General features: G+C 41.3%; 1 protein-coding gene across 1 annotated transcript in view; it reads left to right on the plus strand.

Moving 5' to 3' along the window:
- Nucleotides 1-12,668: 12,668 nt before the first annotated feature.
- The window catches only part of TTC33 (tetratricopeptide repeat domain 33), a 40,885-nt gene continuing 37,792 nt past the window's right edge, over nt 12,669-15,761 (plus strand). Inside the window, exons 1-2 of the mRNA XM_072605749.1 lie at nt 12,669-12,841; nt 15,330-15,551. Of these exons, the coding sequence (XP_072461850.1) occupies nt 12,741-12,841; nt 15,330-15,551 (323 nt within the window). The 5' untranslated portion in view covers nt 12,669-12,740. The remainder of the gene's footprint in view (nt 12,842-15,329; nt 15,552-15,761) is intronic.

The raw sequence follows: 15,761 nt of genomic DNA on the forward strand, positions 1-15,761 counted from the left end.
AAAAGGTTAAGGATCTAAGAAATTTCCTCACAATATAACAGGGATTACCAAGGGACTTGGTAGTTAGTTTAGCAAAAAGTTTGGGAGGGGTAAGGTTAAACTAGATAAATGAATAGAATCCTGGGGTAGGAATCAGATCTGAACATTAAATTATTAGTAGAACAAAAGAGGATACGATGGGGAATGCTAGCAATAGCAGTAAGGTGAGAAAAAATTAAAGGCATAAAAATGGGGAAAGAGGAGATAAAACTATTCCTTATTTGTTTTTTTTTTAATTTAACTTTTAACATTCATTTTCACAAAATTTTGGGTTCCAAATTTTCTCCCCTTTTGTCCCCTCCGCCCACCCCAAAACACTGAGTGTTCTAATTGCCCCTATCTGCCAATCTGCCATCTCTTCTATCATCCCTCCCTGCCCTTGTCTCCATCCTATACCCCTTTACCTGTATTTCTTATTTCCTAGTGGCAAGAACAGTACTTGACAGTTGTTCCTAAAACTTTGAGTTCCAACTTCTCTTCCTCCCTCCCTCTCCACCCCTTCCCTTTGGAAGGCAAGCAATTCAATATAGGCCAAATCTGTGTAGTTTTGCAAATGACTTCCATAATAGTAGTGTTGTGTAAGAACTAATTATATTTCCCTCCATCCTATCCTGTCCCCCATTACTTCTGTTCTCTCTTTTGATCCTGTCCCTCCCCATAAGTGTTGACCTCAAATTGCTCCCTCCTCCCCATGCCCTCCCTTCCATCATCCCCCCACCCTGCTTATCCCCTTCTCCCCCACTTTCCTGTATTGTAAGATAGGTTTTCATACCAAAATGAGTGTGCATTTTATTCCTTCCTTTAGTGGAATGTGATGAGAGTAAACTTCATGTTTTTCTCTCACCTCCCCTCTTTATCCCTCCACTAATAAGTCTTTTGCTTGCCTCTTTTATGAGAGATAATTTACCCCATTCCATTTCTCCCTTTCTCCTCCCAATATATTTCTCTCTCACTGCTTGATTTCATTTTTTTTAAGATATGATCCCATCCTCTTCAATTCACTCTGTGCACTCTGTCTCTATGTGTGTGTGCATGTGCGTGTGCATGTGTGTGTGTGTAATCCCACCCAGTACCCAGATACTGAATAGTTTCAAGAGTTACAAATATTGTCTTTCCATGTAGGAATGTAAACAGTTCAACTTTAGTAAAGTCGCTTATGACTTCTCTTTGCTATTTACCTTTTCATGCTTCTCTTTATTCTTGTGTTTGAAAGTCAAATTTTCTTTTCAGCTCTGGTCTTTTCATCAAGAATGCTTGAAAGTCCTTTATTTCATTGAAAGACCAATTTTTCCCCTGAAGTATTATACTCAGTTTTGCTGGGTAGGTGATTCTTGGTTTTAGTCCTAGTTCCTTTGACTTCTGGAATATCCTATTCCATGCCCTTCTATCCTTTAATGTAGAAGCTGCTAGATCTTGTGTTATCCTGATTGTATTTCCACAATACTTGAATTGTTTCTTTCTAGCTGCTTGCAATATTTTCTCCTTGACCTGGGAACTCTGGAATTTGGCCACATGTTCCTAGGAGTTTCTCTTTTTGGATCTCTTTTAGGCGGTGATCTGTGGATTCCTTGAATACTTATTTTGCCCTCTGGTTCTAGAATCTCAGGGCAGTTTTCCTTGATAATTTCATGAAAGATGATGTCTAGGCTCTTTTTTTGATCATGGCTTTCAGGTAGGCCCATAATTTTTAAATTGTCTCCCCTGGATCTATTCTCCAGGTCAGTTGTTTTTCCAATGTGATATTTGACATTCTCTTCCATTTTTTCATTCTTTTGGTTTTGTTTTGTGATTTCTTGGTTTCTCATAAAGTCATTAGCCTCCATCTGTTCCATTCTAATTTTGAAAGAACTATTTTCTTCAGTGAGCTTTTGAACCTCCTTCTCCATTTGGCTAATTCTGCTTTTGAAAGCCTTCTTCTCCTCATTGGCTTTTTGAACCTCTTTTGCCAGTTGAGTTAGCCTATTTTTCAGGGTGTTATTTTCTTCAGCATTTTTTTGGGTCTCCTTTAGCAGGGTGTTTACTTGTTTTTCATGCTTTGCTTGCATGTCACTTATTTCTCTTCCCAGTTTTTCCTTCACCTGTCTAACTTGATTTTCAAAATCCTTTTTGAGCTCTTCCATGGCCTGAGCCCATTGAGTGGGCTGGGATACAGAAGCCTTGACTTCTGTGTCTTTCCCTGATGGTAAGCATTGTTCTTCCTCATCAGAAAGGAAGGGAGGAAATGCCTGTTCACCAAGAAAGTAACCTTCTATAGTCTTATTTCTTTTCCCTTTTCTGGGCATTTTCCCAGCCAGTGACTTGACTTCTGAATATTCTCCTCACACCCACTTCACCTCCAGATCCTCCCAGCCAGTGCTTGGGGTCTGAGATTCAAATGCTGCTTCCCAGCCTCAGGGCTTTGGATGGGGGTGGGGCTGCTATTCAGTGTGAGATCAAGTTCAGGTGCTCAGGTGGGGGCAGGGCCACCTCACGAGCTCAGTTCCCTCAGGAGTTTATGCAGAGACCTTCAACAATGGATCTGGGCTCCTGCCTGCTTGGGGAGCCCAGGTCTGCTCCCGCCTCAGCTGCTGCCTCCCGAGGGGGCCTGAGTTATGGGGGCACCCCACTCCCCTCTCGACCTGCCAAAGAGACCCTCTCACCGACCCTTGTCACCTGTGGGTGGGGGGATCTGCGCGGCTGCTGGAGATTCTGTCCCTGAAGCCTGCTCGGATCCACTCCTTTTGGCGCAGCGCCGCCGAGGCAGGGTTGGACTCTGCTCCGGGTCCCGGGGGCGAGGGACCTTTTGCAAGAGGTTTTCAGGCTCTCTGGAGCAGAAATCTCTGCTCCATTGTTCTGTGGCTTCTGCTGCTCCAGAATTCGCTGAGAGTTCTTTTTTTACGGATATTTTATGAGCAGTGGGTTCGGAGCTAGCGTATGTGCGTGTTTCTACTCAGCCATCTTGGCTCCGCCCCTATTCCTTATTTGTTGATGACAAGATGGTTGCAAAGATGCAAAGTCCTAGGGATTTATCAAAGATTCTGAGACAACAGCTTCAGCAAAATTATAATAAACTAATAAAATAACCCCTTAAAATCAATACATTTCTACATAATAAAATCCAAGAGGCAGTGATGAAAAATCCCATTCCAAATAATTACAAAGTACATGAACTATCTGGTGACCAACCTACCAAAGCACTCAAAAGGCTTTTATTGATTTAATTGCAAAATGCTTCTTAAAGGAATAAGGAATAACTAACTGGAAGACTATTGAATGCTCATGACAAGGCTGTGCCAATGTAATAAAAATGATAATGCGACTAAAGTTAGTTAAAGTGCTTTTAATGCTACACCCCTCAAATTATCAAAGACATACTTAACAGAATTTGGCAAATTTCATTTGGAAAAATGAAAAGTCTGAAATATCAGGGGAAATGAAGGGACAAAGAAAACACTTCTAGACTTCCTACTATATTTCAAAGTGAGAATCATCAAAACCATCTGGTTAAAAAATTGAGGTAGATCAATGGAACAGACTGGACAAGCATGAAGCAGAAACAAGGGACCTCAACTTTTCAAGAAAGTTGGAAAACAAATTATTTCAGAAAGAACTCACTATTTGATTTTTTAAAAGCTGCTGGAAAAAGTAGAAAGCTGTTTGGCATATATCAATACCTTAAGCCATATTCCACAATACATTCTAAATAGTATGTTACCTTAATATTAAAGATCATAGTATAAAAAAAAGTTAGAAGAGAAGCAAAATTGTATGCCTCTCATAGCTTTGGTTAGAAGAGATGTGCTCCTAAATAAGACACAGAGGCAATTATAAAAAATAAAATTGATAATTTTGATTACATGAAACTGAAAAGCTTCACAGACAAAATTAATACACCTAAGAAGAGAATCACAGTCTAATGGAAAATTTACATATCAGATTACTCTGATAAGGTTGGTATTTGTAAAATCTGTAAAGATTTAATATGTAGAAAACCAAAAGCCATTACCCATAAGTGATCAAAGGATGTGAAGAAAAGTTCTTAAGAATTATAAAGTATTAACAACCTATGAAAGAACACTCCAAGAGTGGTACACTCTGAGTAGAACAGTGAATCAGTATGACCATTATGGAAAGCAATCTGGAAGTATGAAAATATAGTTCCTAAAATGTCCATACTCTTTGGTCCAGATATTCATTACCAGCCTTATACCCCAAGATAGCTATTGATAAGAAGAAAGTTCCTCTCTATCTCTCTCCATATATATATATATATATATATATATATATATATATATATATATATATATATATATGAAAATATTTGTAACAACTCATTTGTGATAAGGAATCAAAATAGATGTTCATTGATTGGGAAATGGCCAATGAAATTGTCAGATGAATATAATGGAATATTACTGTGCATAAAGAAATGACAAATGAGATGAATACAGAGAAGCATGGAAAGATATATATGAACTGATCGAGGGTGAGGTAAATAGAACCAAGGAAAACAATATGAACAATGTAAATGTACAGAACACCCCCCCCCCCCCCCGCCCCGGCAAAGAAAAAGCCAAAAGGGTATATTCCAAAGAATTTAAAGAGCAAGTGTATCTTAAAAGTAGAGATGAGAAAATTCTCTAACCCTAACCTTTTGCAGAGGTGGGAGACCCATAATTATTATACATAACACATATTTTTCAGACTTTTCTTTTGAAGTTTTGATCAGTTATTCTAATTTTCTTTGTTTATTTGTTTTGGGAGAAGGAAGTGGTTGAGTAACAAACAAAGATTTCTTCATACACTCCCGTAACAAAGAATTCTCTTCCAAGATCACAGGTCCCCAGCAAGTAAAGTCTCATAGTGGAAACCAAGGTATATGTCCCCAGAAACAGGTCTTCTCCTTAAAAATATAGAGCTCCTGTCCAACTAACAATGGAAATTCCTACCTCTCTTTTCAGAGATGGTCCAGCATCTTGTGTTGGGCAGAATCTGGGATACAGGTCCTGGGAAAATTCTATTAAAGTCAGCAGAAGTAGCCATGCAAGATAGATGATATTTTGCTTTGATATCAATAGTGGTGGTGGTGGTTCTTCGTTCTCAAAGAGGACCAAAATGACAACACCATGATAAAGTGAAGTTTCAATGTGAATGACTGTGGTTGATCAGACCAATGTGAGCTCAGAATGCTCTACCACAGAGTGGGTACAGATAGTCCATGTGAACATTTGGGGTGGATACTCCAAATGTGTGCATCTTATGTTTCCTTTGTGCTGTTTTAATTATGCTTTGCACATCATCCTTTCTGATGTGGGCATGCCATGCTGAGTGGTCCTGTGCCAGTGTCTCCCATGTTGCACAATCAAATCCAAAGTTCTTGAAAGTGTCCTTGTATCACTTCTTTTGACCACCATGTGATCACCTGCCCCATTTGAGTTCTCCATAAAATAGTCTTTTTTTGAAGTGTACATTTTGCATTTGAACAATGCGGCCAGCCCATTGGAGTTGCGTTTTCTGAAGCATAGTTTGAATGCTTGGCAGTTTAGTTCAAGTAAGGACCTCAATATCTGTTACCTTATTCTGCCAGGTGATCTTCAGAATCTTTCTAAGACAGTTCAAATGGAAACAATTCAGTTTCCTGGCATGGTGCTGGTAGACTGTCCATGTTTCACAGGCATACAACAATGAGGTCAGCACAACAGTTCTGTAGACCTTAAGTTTAGTATTCAGTCTCTCATTGTCAATGTGTACATCCCTGGAAAGTACACTACCAAGCTAAGTGAACATATCCACAGCATTCAAAATTCCTCCATTTGTTGTAACTGATGGTTCCACGTATGAATGGTGTAGTGGTGGCTGATGGAGTGCCTGTATTTTCTTGGTGTTAATTATTAGGCCAAAATTAGTACAGGTAGCAGAGAATTGATCCATACTTTCTTGCATCTCAGCTTCAGAGGCTGCATTGAGTGCACAATCATCTGCAAACAGATCACGTACCAGCTTTCCCTCCACTTTGGTCTTGGCTTGTAGCCTTTTCAAATTGAAGAACTTACCATCAGTGTGGTAGCTGATCTTGATGCTGTGTTCATCCTCTTTGAAATCATTTGACAACATGGCTGAAAATATCATACTAAAAAGCATGGGAGCAGCACACAGCCTTGTTTCACTGCATTGGTGACTGGGAAGGCATGGAACATTGTCCACTATCTAGAACCTGGGCTAACATGCCATCATGAAATTGACATACAATACTTCTCTGGACAACCAAATTTTGACATAATTTTCCATATGCCCTCGACTAATAGTGTCAAAGACCTTGGTCAGATCTACCAAAGTTGTGTACAGACCTGTTCTTTTTCTGGAATTTCTCCTGGAGTTGTTGGGCAGCAAGCACCATATTGACTATTCCTTGACCCTTTCTGAAGCCACACTGGCTCTCAGGTACATGACCATCTTCCAGGTGAAGGATTAGCCTATTAAGGAGGACTCTAGCAAGAATCTTGCCAGCAATGACTAAGAGAGAGATCCCCCTGTGATTGTCACAGGACAATCCTTTACCTTTACCTTTACCTTTACCTTTACCTTTAAAGAGATGGACAATGGAGGCATCCTTGAACTCCTGGGGGATAACCTCCTTTTGCCATATAACCTGGAATATTTCAGTCAGCTTTTGTATGAGCAGTGGTCCCCCTACCTTGTAAATCTCAGCTGGAATAGAATCAGCACCAAGTGCTTTGCCACATGAAAGGAGCCTAATGGCCCTTAATGCAATACTGAATTCAACTGGCGTGCAGTCATATGGTGCATTTGTTCATATGCTATCTAGTTAAATACACATCAATGTGTCCTAAGTGGGCTTTGTCAATAAGTCTGTGTGAGGAATAAAAAAAATCCAAATAAAATAAAAGAAAGTAGGACCCAAAGGATTCCTGGGTGAATTTTGCCAAATTTTAATGGTTAATTCTTGTACTATTGAGGTAGGGCATTCAGACAATGCCTCTTCACCTATGGAAGGAAATGGGTCATACAAATAGAGACAGCTGGATTGACTGATGAATATCCATCAGTGTGACCCCTGACTCCTTCTGTTTAGTCTCATTTGACATTCAGGATTAATGTGTTCAAAGACACATTAGGCTTGTTTAATCTGATATGGATATATTTGTAAGAAGCTTTAGAATCCTTAGTTTACCTTATGGCCTGGGCAGTTTTATGTTAATATTAGTAATTCATCTGTAGTTTTACTGCTGTCTTGTGAAACAAATTACATGTCTAGCTTCATTTCTACAAACAAACAAGCAAAAAGACAAGACTGATAAGGGAGCAGCAAGACAGACTAGAATATATCTTTGTATTATTTTATAAGTGTGAGCCAAGGTGAAGAAGATGAGAAGCCAAAGCCAAAAGTCCTCAGGGCTAAATGTCCTACCAGAACCTTGAGGAATCTGTGAGTGATGGAAATATCTGCCAAGGTGTCAACCATATGGTTAGGCTAATTTTCCCTCTGAAAAAAGCAAGAAAATCAAGACATAATTGGTCCTTGGGACTAATTCTCAAGCCATTGACATGACATCCTCATTGCCAGAGCCTTAAGGAGTCATTTTGCCCCACAGACTTGGCTGATGTCCTCCTGCTGCTGTTGACGTTATCACATCTTGTTGATTAGATGAGTTTCTCTCTGGAGACCAGGAGTGTTCTGTCTACCCAAACCCAGTTTTTTATCTTTGCTGGTTTCCTTCCCATGCTATAGCTAAGTAAATAATAACACAGAAAAATGTGAAACTTCAACGAATACATACTAATTTCCTTTTCTTTTTGAGTATATAACAATATAACTTTCTAGGATGTCTTTCAGAACCCTTTTGATTTGCAAGACACCAAGCAGACAACATTCTTACTGTTGTTTAAGAGAGAATCTACCCCTGGCCAGGCATCTGGCATTTCTATATTTTAAACTGTGGTCCCGAAATGCAAATCCTGTTCTTATCTTCTTAGTCAATTGTTCAAAATCAGCTTTTCTCTCACCTGTCTGTACAAATACACTGTAACCTTCTGTTACCTATTATTATTGCTTTTGGTTCTGAAAGGACAATTATGATAGGTGATTATGATCTTCAGTTTCTTGTCCAAGAATTCATATAATCTTTGACAATGTTTTCTTGAAATCTTTTGAGAGTATCAGGCATACTAATGTGAATCAACAGAAGTGGGTGATAGTTACCCATTTTGACAATATCCTTGCTTTCTACTTTTACTTTCCTGTTTTTTAACCGCGCTGGAGACACTTTTTATCTAGGAATATTTATATCTGTTTTTGTTAAAGCGAAAATTTATTTAAACATTCAGTTTAATTAAAAATTAGTTAATCCATTTTATCAGATGCAGAATGGTGACTTGGAGAGCTCATTACAAACTTACTTATGTCTGTTTTGACTGCATCCCATAGATTTTGATATGTTCTCTCTGAATTATAATTGTCTTTGATATCATCTGGTTGTTTTTTTCTTCTTTCTTTCACCCGTGTTACTTATTTTTTGTTTTTTACATGGACCTATTTCTTAATAGCTAGCACTTTAAAGTTTACAATAATAATTGAGTATAATAATATGGCACTTTAAGGTTTTCAAAGTACATTGTAAATAACTCATTTTAGCATATCAACAGTTCTGAGGGTTCTATTATGTTGTGTTCTGTTATGTTATTCTATTAGTGCTATTATGGTCATCCCTGTTTAACAGGAAACTGAGCCAGACAAAGATCGAGCGATTTGCCTAGGGCCACCCAAGCCAGTAAGTGTCTGAAGCAGACACTTCAGACAATTCAGGTCTTTCTGACTCGTGGTCAAATTAGATAGAGCCTTTATTTACTACTGACTTTACTGAACTAAGCTCTAAAAATATGATTTATAAAAACTATGCTTTTGTAAATTTATTTACCTCTTTGCTGTGACCCAGTATGTGATCATTATATATATATTTTTTACATTTTTTGTCTTTTGTAAAAATAGTTAAGTCACAAGAATTGGTTTGAGAGTAGGGGAGATGAGCAGACAGGTATAAGATAATGAATCTGATTTGTGATATTTGATTTGTGGTATTGGGCAGGATAGCTGGATGAAAATGCTTAGTAGGAAATGTGTGATTAGAGTTCCAATATTGTAAACAAACGTAAAGATTAAAAATCAATAACGTAGAAGTAACAGCTAAAGGAAATTGCCAAAGGCAAGAAGACTGAGAAACCTTGGAGATGACTTAAATGTGTGGGGTGTGAGGAGGGAGTGTAGTCATTTGAAGAAATCTTGAAAGACAGATCAAAGAGGTAAGAAGAGAGGTAGGAGAAGGCAGTTAAACAGGCTTTAAGTGGGAGTAGTCAACAGTGTTAAATGCTTTGTTGTTTAGGTTTTTTTCAGTCATGTCTGACTTTTGGTGACCTCTTTTTGGAGGTTTACTTGGTAGAGATCCTGGAATGGTTTGCCATTTCCTTCTTCAGCTCATTTTACAGATGAGCAAACTAAGGCAAACAGGGTTAAGTGACTTGCCCAGGGTCACACAGCTAGAAAGTGTCTGTGGTTTGATTTGAAATCAAGTATTCCTAACTCTAGGCCTGGCACTCTATCCACTGATGATAAGGACTTGAAATAGATACTCGATTTACAGATTAGGAGGTTATTAATAATATAATGAGGAAAGCAAAATCCCAAGCTTTATATTCAAGACTTGTTGTTCAGTCATTTTTTAGTTGTGTTATAAACTTTGTGACTCCTTTTTGTTTTTGTTTTTTTTGGCAGAGACACTGGAATAGTTTGCCATATCCTTCTCCAGCTCACTTTACAGATGAAGAAATGGAGGCAGAGTTAAGTGACTTGTCCATCGTCACTAGTAAATACCCAAGGCCAGATTTGAACTTAGATCTTCCTGATTTCCAAGCCCACTACTCTATCCCCTGTGCTACCTCCCTGCCCCATTCAATGCTTGCATTGCCAACAAATACCAAGTAGCAAAGTAGCAAGTAGCAAAGAAACCTATTTATTCAAGTTGATAGTAAAACATAAGTAAGAGAAAGTGTACCTTAGTGACTATATAGCTGACAGAGTAAAAGAGCTCTTTCATTGAGAGCAAGATAACTCAGCTCAACCAAGGGAGAAAATTCCATATTTCACCCAAGGAAATTACCTGAGCTCTCGAGAGTAGCAAGCCAGGGATAGGACATGATACAGCCTACAAGCTCCTCTTGTGAGAGATTTGAAATAGCTAAAATCATCAGTGTTGGGAAAAACAAGTTGTTTAGATAAGGAAAAGTTATCAGCCAATCAGCAGCAAACCAAGGAGACTCAGAAGCCATACACTTGGGGGTTCTATGCAAACTGAACCAAGCCAGTTTGGAGTCATGAATGATCAGTTTTCTCTTACTACAGCTCATGCTTAATTAACCACATGCATGTAATGGGAAACTCCCTGAATAAAATTAAAACCTCATTAGAGCATCATGTGACATATGATGGAGGGAATACGTGTGAATGGGAAACATATAAGGGAATATATGAGGAAGAATATAATCTGGAAGGATTAGGACTAATCCTGATCCAGAAGGCAGGAGTTAGGATTATTAACCCTATAAAGCTTGTTCTTGCTTTTGTATTGACACACTCTCCCTTTACTATGGGCTTGTGTCCCATTCTACAGAATCGAAGCGGAATGCACTTCAACCTTTCTAATAAAGAAACTTTGAGACACCAGTCTTCAGAATTAAGTCTGGGGTCATTCTTTATAACACTCTCATTTGTCTTCTTCCCAGAGTCTTTTCTGATGTCAGCGATCTGAAGTGGGATTGACATTGCCCATTTTGTCTCTCAAAGCTAGAAGCCAGAAGAGCCTGAAGCAATCCTAGAGCCCAAAGACTTCAGAGATGGGAAGAAGAAAGTCTAGGGAGACTGACAAGACTGTCTCTGGCCCTCACCCAGGTCTCCACCAACGAAGAGACACTCTTTTACAAAGAAAAAATGACCTAATCTCCTCTTTTTTACAGAGGAGGAAACGTATTTTGCAGGTTAAATAACTGCCTCCGACCATAAGTTGAGTGAAGGGCGAACTAACATCTGAACCCATATCCTTTTAACCCAAATTTAGAGTTCCTTTTATGACGCCCTTCTGAATCCTCCCATTCGGCAGAGTTTGGCTGATTGGGCGGCATCCTTCTCTGGCCATAGGGGTGTGGTGAGGTGGGGAAGGAGAGAGATCTGTGCAGCCTTCTAGAAAAAGCTTACACAATCACGCCCAACAAGGAGAATTTATTAAGGACCGTGCTAAGCACTGGCGGCAAAGAACAGTCTGTCTTCAAGCAGTTTACAATCAAAGGGGGGAGACAATAGGCAATACGTATGTATACAAAATATATATATATATATATATAATGTACATACAAAATATATATACATACACACACAAAGCAAGCCATGTACAGGATAAATAAGAAATAATTAACAGAGGAAAGCCACTAGAACTAAGAATGGATGGGGAAGACCTATAGAAGATAGGATTTTAGTTGGAACAAAGGAAGCCAGGGAAGCCCCTAGGCAGAGATGAGGAGGGGGAGCAGGAAGAGATGAGGAGGGGGAGCAGGCAGAGATGAGGAGGGGGAGCAGGCAGAGATGAGGAGGGGGAGCAGGCAGAGTTGAGGAGGGGGAGCAGGCAGAGATGAGGAGGGGGAGCAGGCAGAGATGAGGAGGGGGAGCAGGAAGAGATGAGGAGGGGGAGCAGGCAGAGATGAGGAGGGGGAGCAGGCAGAGATGAGGAGGGGGAGCAGGCAGAGATGAGGAGGGGGAGCAGGCAGAGTTGAGGAGGGGGAGCAGGCAGAGATGAGGAGGGGGAGCAGGCAGAGATGAGGAGGGGGAGCAGGCAGAGATGAGGAGGGGGAGCAGGCAGAGATGAGGAGGGGGAGCAGGCAGAGATGAGGAGGGGGAGCAGGCAGAGATGAGGAGGGGGAGCAGGCAGAGTTGAGGAGGGGGAGCAGGCAGAGATGAGGAGGGGGAGCAGGCAGAGATGAGGAGGGGGAGCGTTCCAGGCTTGGGGACAGCCAGAGAAAATACTGAGGCAAGGTAATGAAGCGTCACGTTCACAGAACTGCCGGGAGGCCACGGTCACTGGGTTGAGGAGTAAGGGGTAGGAGGACTGGAAAGGCAGGAGGGGGCTACGTAACGAAGGGCATTTTGCGATTGCTTCTGGAGGCAATAGGGAGCTACTGCAATTTGTTGACTAAGGTACTGTCCTTGTCAGAGCTGAGTTCTAGGAAAATCATTTTGGTGGCAGTGGAGCACGCATCGGAGTGAGGAGAGACTGGAGGCAGGCAGGTCGGCCACCAGCAGGCTGTGGCGGTAATCCAGGCGTGAGGTGAGGAGGGTGGTGGCGATGTCAGAGGAAAGAAGGCGGCACCTTCTAGAGATGCCACGAAGGGAGGCCGGTCAGGCTTGGCCACAGAACGCATGCCCTAGCGATGGCAGCTCAGTAGCGCTATCTTCATGGACGAACAGCACACGGATTATTTTAGGTTATTTTTATTGAAGGGGCACATCTCGGACGCTGCCAGACGCGTCCCGACCCCCGGAGCCCGTGTTCTGCTGCGCTTGGGGGGATTTCGGGCTCCGAGCCCCGGAGAGCGCGCCCAGGGCCCAGCAGGGGGCCGCCCTGACGCTCGCACTCCTCGACCTCCGTTTCCTAGGAGACCTCATGACGCTTCCTGGGAAACGCCCTCCCCTCGCTTTTTCCGGAGAGACGGAAGTGCGAACGGAGCCGCTTCCGCTTACCGTGGACGGGAGCGAGAGTGGAAGGTAAACAACCCGGGGCTCTCGGGGTGACCTGGGTGTGGGGGGGGGGGGCACCCTGGCTCTCGAGGAGTCGGGGAGGGGCCCTTCTGCGCTGTGGGGGGCCTCAGCCCGGCAGCTTGGCCCCGGAGGCCCGTGTGGCCCTTAGAGGTCGGGGCGCCCTCGGGCTCCCAGCCCCACTTTCTCCGGAGATGGGAGGAGGGGGAGCGGGCCGGAGCGAGTGACCTCAGCCCTCAGCTGAGCGGTGCCCCCTTGTCTGACGGCCGTGGGCACGGCTCCCGCCGTCCTCGGCCCCCGCCGGGCTTGGGGAGGGGTCGGGGCCTGAAGCGGGGAGGGTCCGCTGCGGCGTCCGCCCTTCGTGCCGACGTTTGGGGGTTCGGTAATGCAGTGCCAGGCCTCAGGATTGAATAAGAGGTAGCTTATCCACAGATAAAATGTGTGCCCGCCGTGCGCTGCTGTGTGGCAGACCAGGCAGTAAACGTATGAAGTGCCAGCTTCGTGCCCGGCGTAGAGCTGGGTATACGAGATACAGAGAAAGGCCAAGACAGAGCCCGCTCTCAGACCTTACCTGTAGTACTTCAGTGGCGTTCAGATGGCCTGGATGGTCATAATTTTATTAAAATTAAGGAACTGTTATTATATCATTCTGAAAAAAATCTTCATTAACCAAAAGTAGGAGAATGGAGAAAAAGTTATAATATGTCTCGGGATTCTTTTGGTTAAGAAAACTGCTTTGAAAATTATCAAGTTCTAAAATAATTACAAATGGGTGTTTTAATTTCTCTAAATTTACGGGGTTTATAACTTTTTGAAATTCCATTAGAATGTAAGTTCCTTGAGGGCAGGGACTATTTCATTTTTGTCATAGTAGAGTCAGTGCTTATTTCTCTGAGAAGTTAAATGACTGACCCCATAGTCCCAGAGCCAGTAGGAGTCAGAAGAGGGACTTGATGGAAGGAACCATGAGAGAGAAGAAACAAAACAGACAACAAAAGGAGAGACCAAATGGTGGGCTTTGATCTGCATTCAGACTTTGTAATTCTTTCTCTGAATGTGGACTCATTTTCTATCACGAATCTTTTGGAGTTGTCTTAGAACCTTGCATTGCTGAGAAGAGCTGTCCATCCAAGTCAGCCATCCACAGTGTGGCTGTTACTGTGTATAATGTTCTCCTGGTTCTGCTCACTTCACTCAGCATCAGTTCATAGAAGTATTTCCAGGTTTTTCTGAAATCTGCCTGCTCATCATTTCTTATAGCACAATAGTATTCCATTCCATTCTCATACCACAACTTCTTCAGCCATTTCCCAATTGATAGGCATCCCCTCAGTTTCCAAGTCTTTGCCACCACAAAAAGAGCTACATGGGTCTTTTCTAAATGTAGAAGTAAGACACTGATCTCCCAGCTTACATTTTCTTTGAATTTGGGCCTACTTTTTTAATGTTACCAGATCTATCTAGTTTAATTAAAATAAAAATAATGTTATTAGAAATATAATAAATAACATTCATTTGGGTTTTACTTAATTTTGGTATTACTACCTCTCTGCTTTGCAGAGGTGGAGGATTGTGGGTATGGAATTTTGCATATACTGTCAGACATGCTTGATTTATTAAACTGGTCTTTTCTCTTTTTACATCTTTGTTATAAGTAAGGAATAGTTTGCTAAGTAGGGAGGGAAAAAAGGGCACATTCAATAAAAACAAGAGATAGTAAAAATGACACTAAAATAATCTCCTGTTCATACATGAAGACATCACTATTGATCTACAGTCAGTAGGGCATGCATCCATAAATTATATTTCTAAGAGTATTGTTTTAGTTACATGGATTCATTCATATTCTTCTGGTAGGTATGACCAATAATACTCATTTGTGAATCAGCCATCAGGGAGTGAATGGAACTCAGTCTGTGAAATGAGCTGTTGCTTTAAGGGCCAGTCTTTGACCCAATAGCTCATTGTAGTGGACTAAGAGTTCTCTAGAAATTTCTTAATAGATCTCAGTGTTTTACCTTAGGGGTTCCCGATCTTTTCAGGTTTTTAGTATCAAATCTAATAGTAACTCACTTGATCTTCGGATCACAGTTTATGTGGCATGTTTTGTTGGAGTTGAATAAAGAAGAAAAATGATAGTGTTTGTTAGATATATTGATTCTCAGACTTCTTATGGGCTCAGTGGCCCTTTAAGAGTCCTCGTCCAACAAACTGAGAAGTACTATCTTACTTCATAGGTTTCCAAACTAGTTGCCTTTGCCTAGCACAGTTTTTCCTCTTTTTTTTAGATTCTCATTAGAGAGGGAAATGTCACAGGCAGATGTTTTTCTGCTGTCTGCTTAGGGGCTTCATTGTCAGATTTAATATTCTTAGACCATGATCCTCCCTCTGATTTTCATTATTGAACATATCGCTCTCAGCAAGTCCTTCACCACCATTCCAGGCAATCTTAAAGTTTTAGGGAAATGTTTAAAGTTGGTCATCTATGATTTTCCAGAATGGCTTCCTTTGGATGGAAGAGGAAAATTGGTGAAAAGGTCTCAAAAGTCACATCCCAGCAGTTTGAAGCTGAAGCTGCTGATGAGAAGGGCTTAGTGGAGAATGATGATGCTAACTGGCTTCATGCAATTAAACGAAAGAAAGCAATTCTCCTAGAAGACTGTGCCGAGAAGAGTAAACGGCTAAAGGATGAAGGTGCAGTTTTGGCAGAAAACAGGAGGTATGCTACATATTTTTCTGTGTCAGGGAATGGAGTTTGTGTTTAATTTTCTGACCATGTAGTCATTAGATGAAGATCTATGTATTCACACATTTTAAATTTATAAGATAAATAATAGGTTGCCAAGGTGAAGCTTCCTGTGACTAGTGTAGATTAAAAATTTTACTTTTGATTATATTATTTCCCAGGTTCAGAACTGTTTCTCCATTT

The sequence above is a fragment of the Notamacropus eugenii genome, chromosome 4 (assembly GCF_028372415.1).
Source record: "Notamacropus eugenii isolate mMacEug1 chromosome 4, mMacEug1.pri_v2, whole genome shotgun sequence".
NCBI lineage: Eukaryota > Metazoa > Chordata > Mammalia > Diprotodontia > Macropodidae > Notamacropus > Notamacropus eugenii.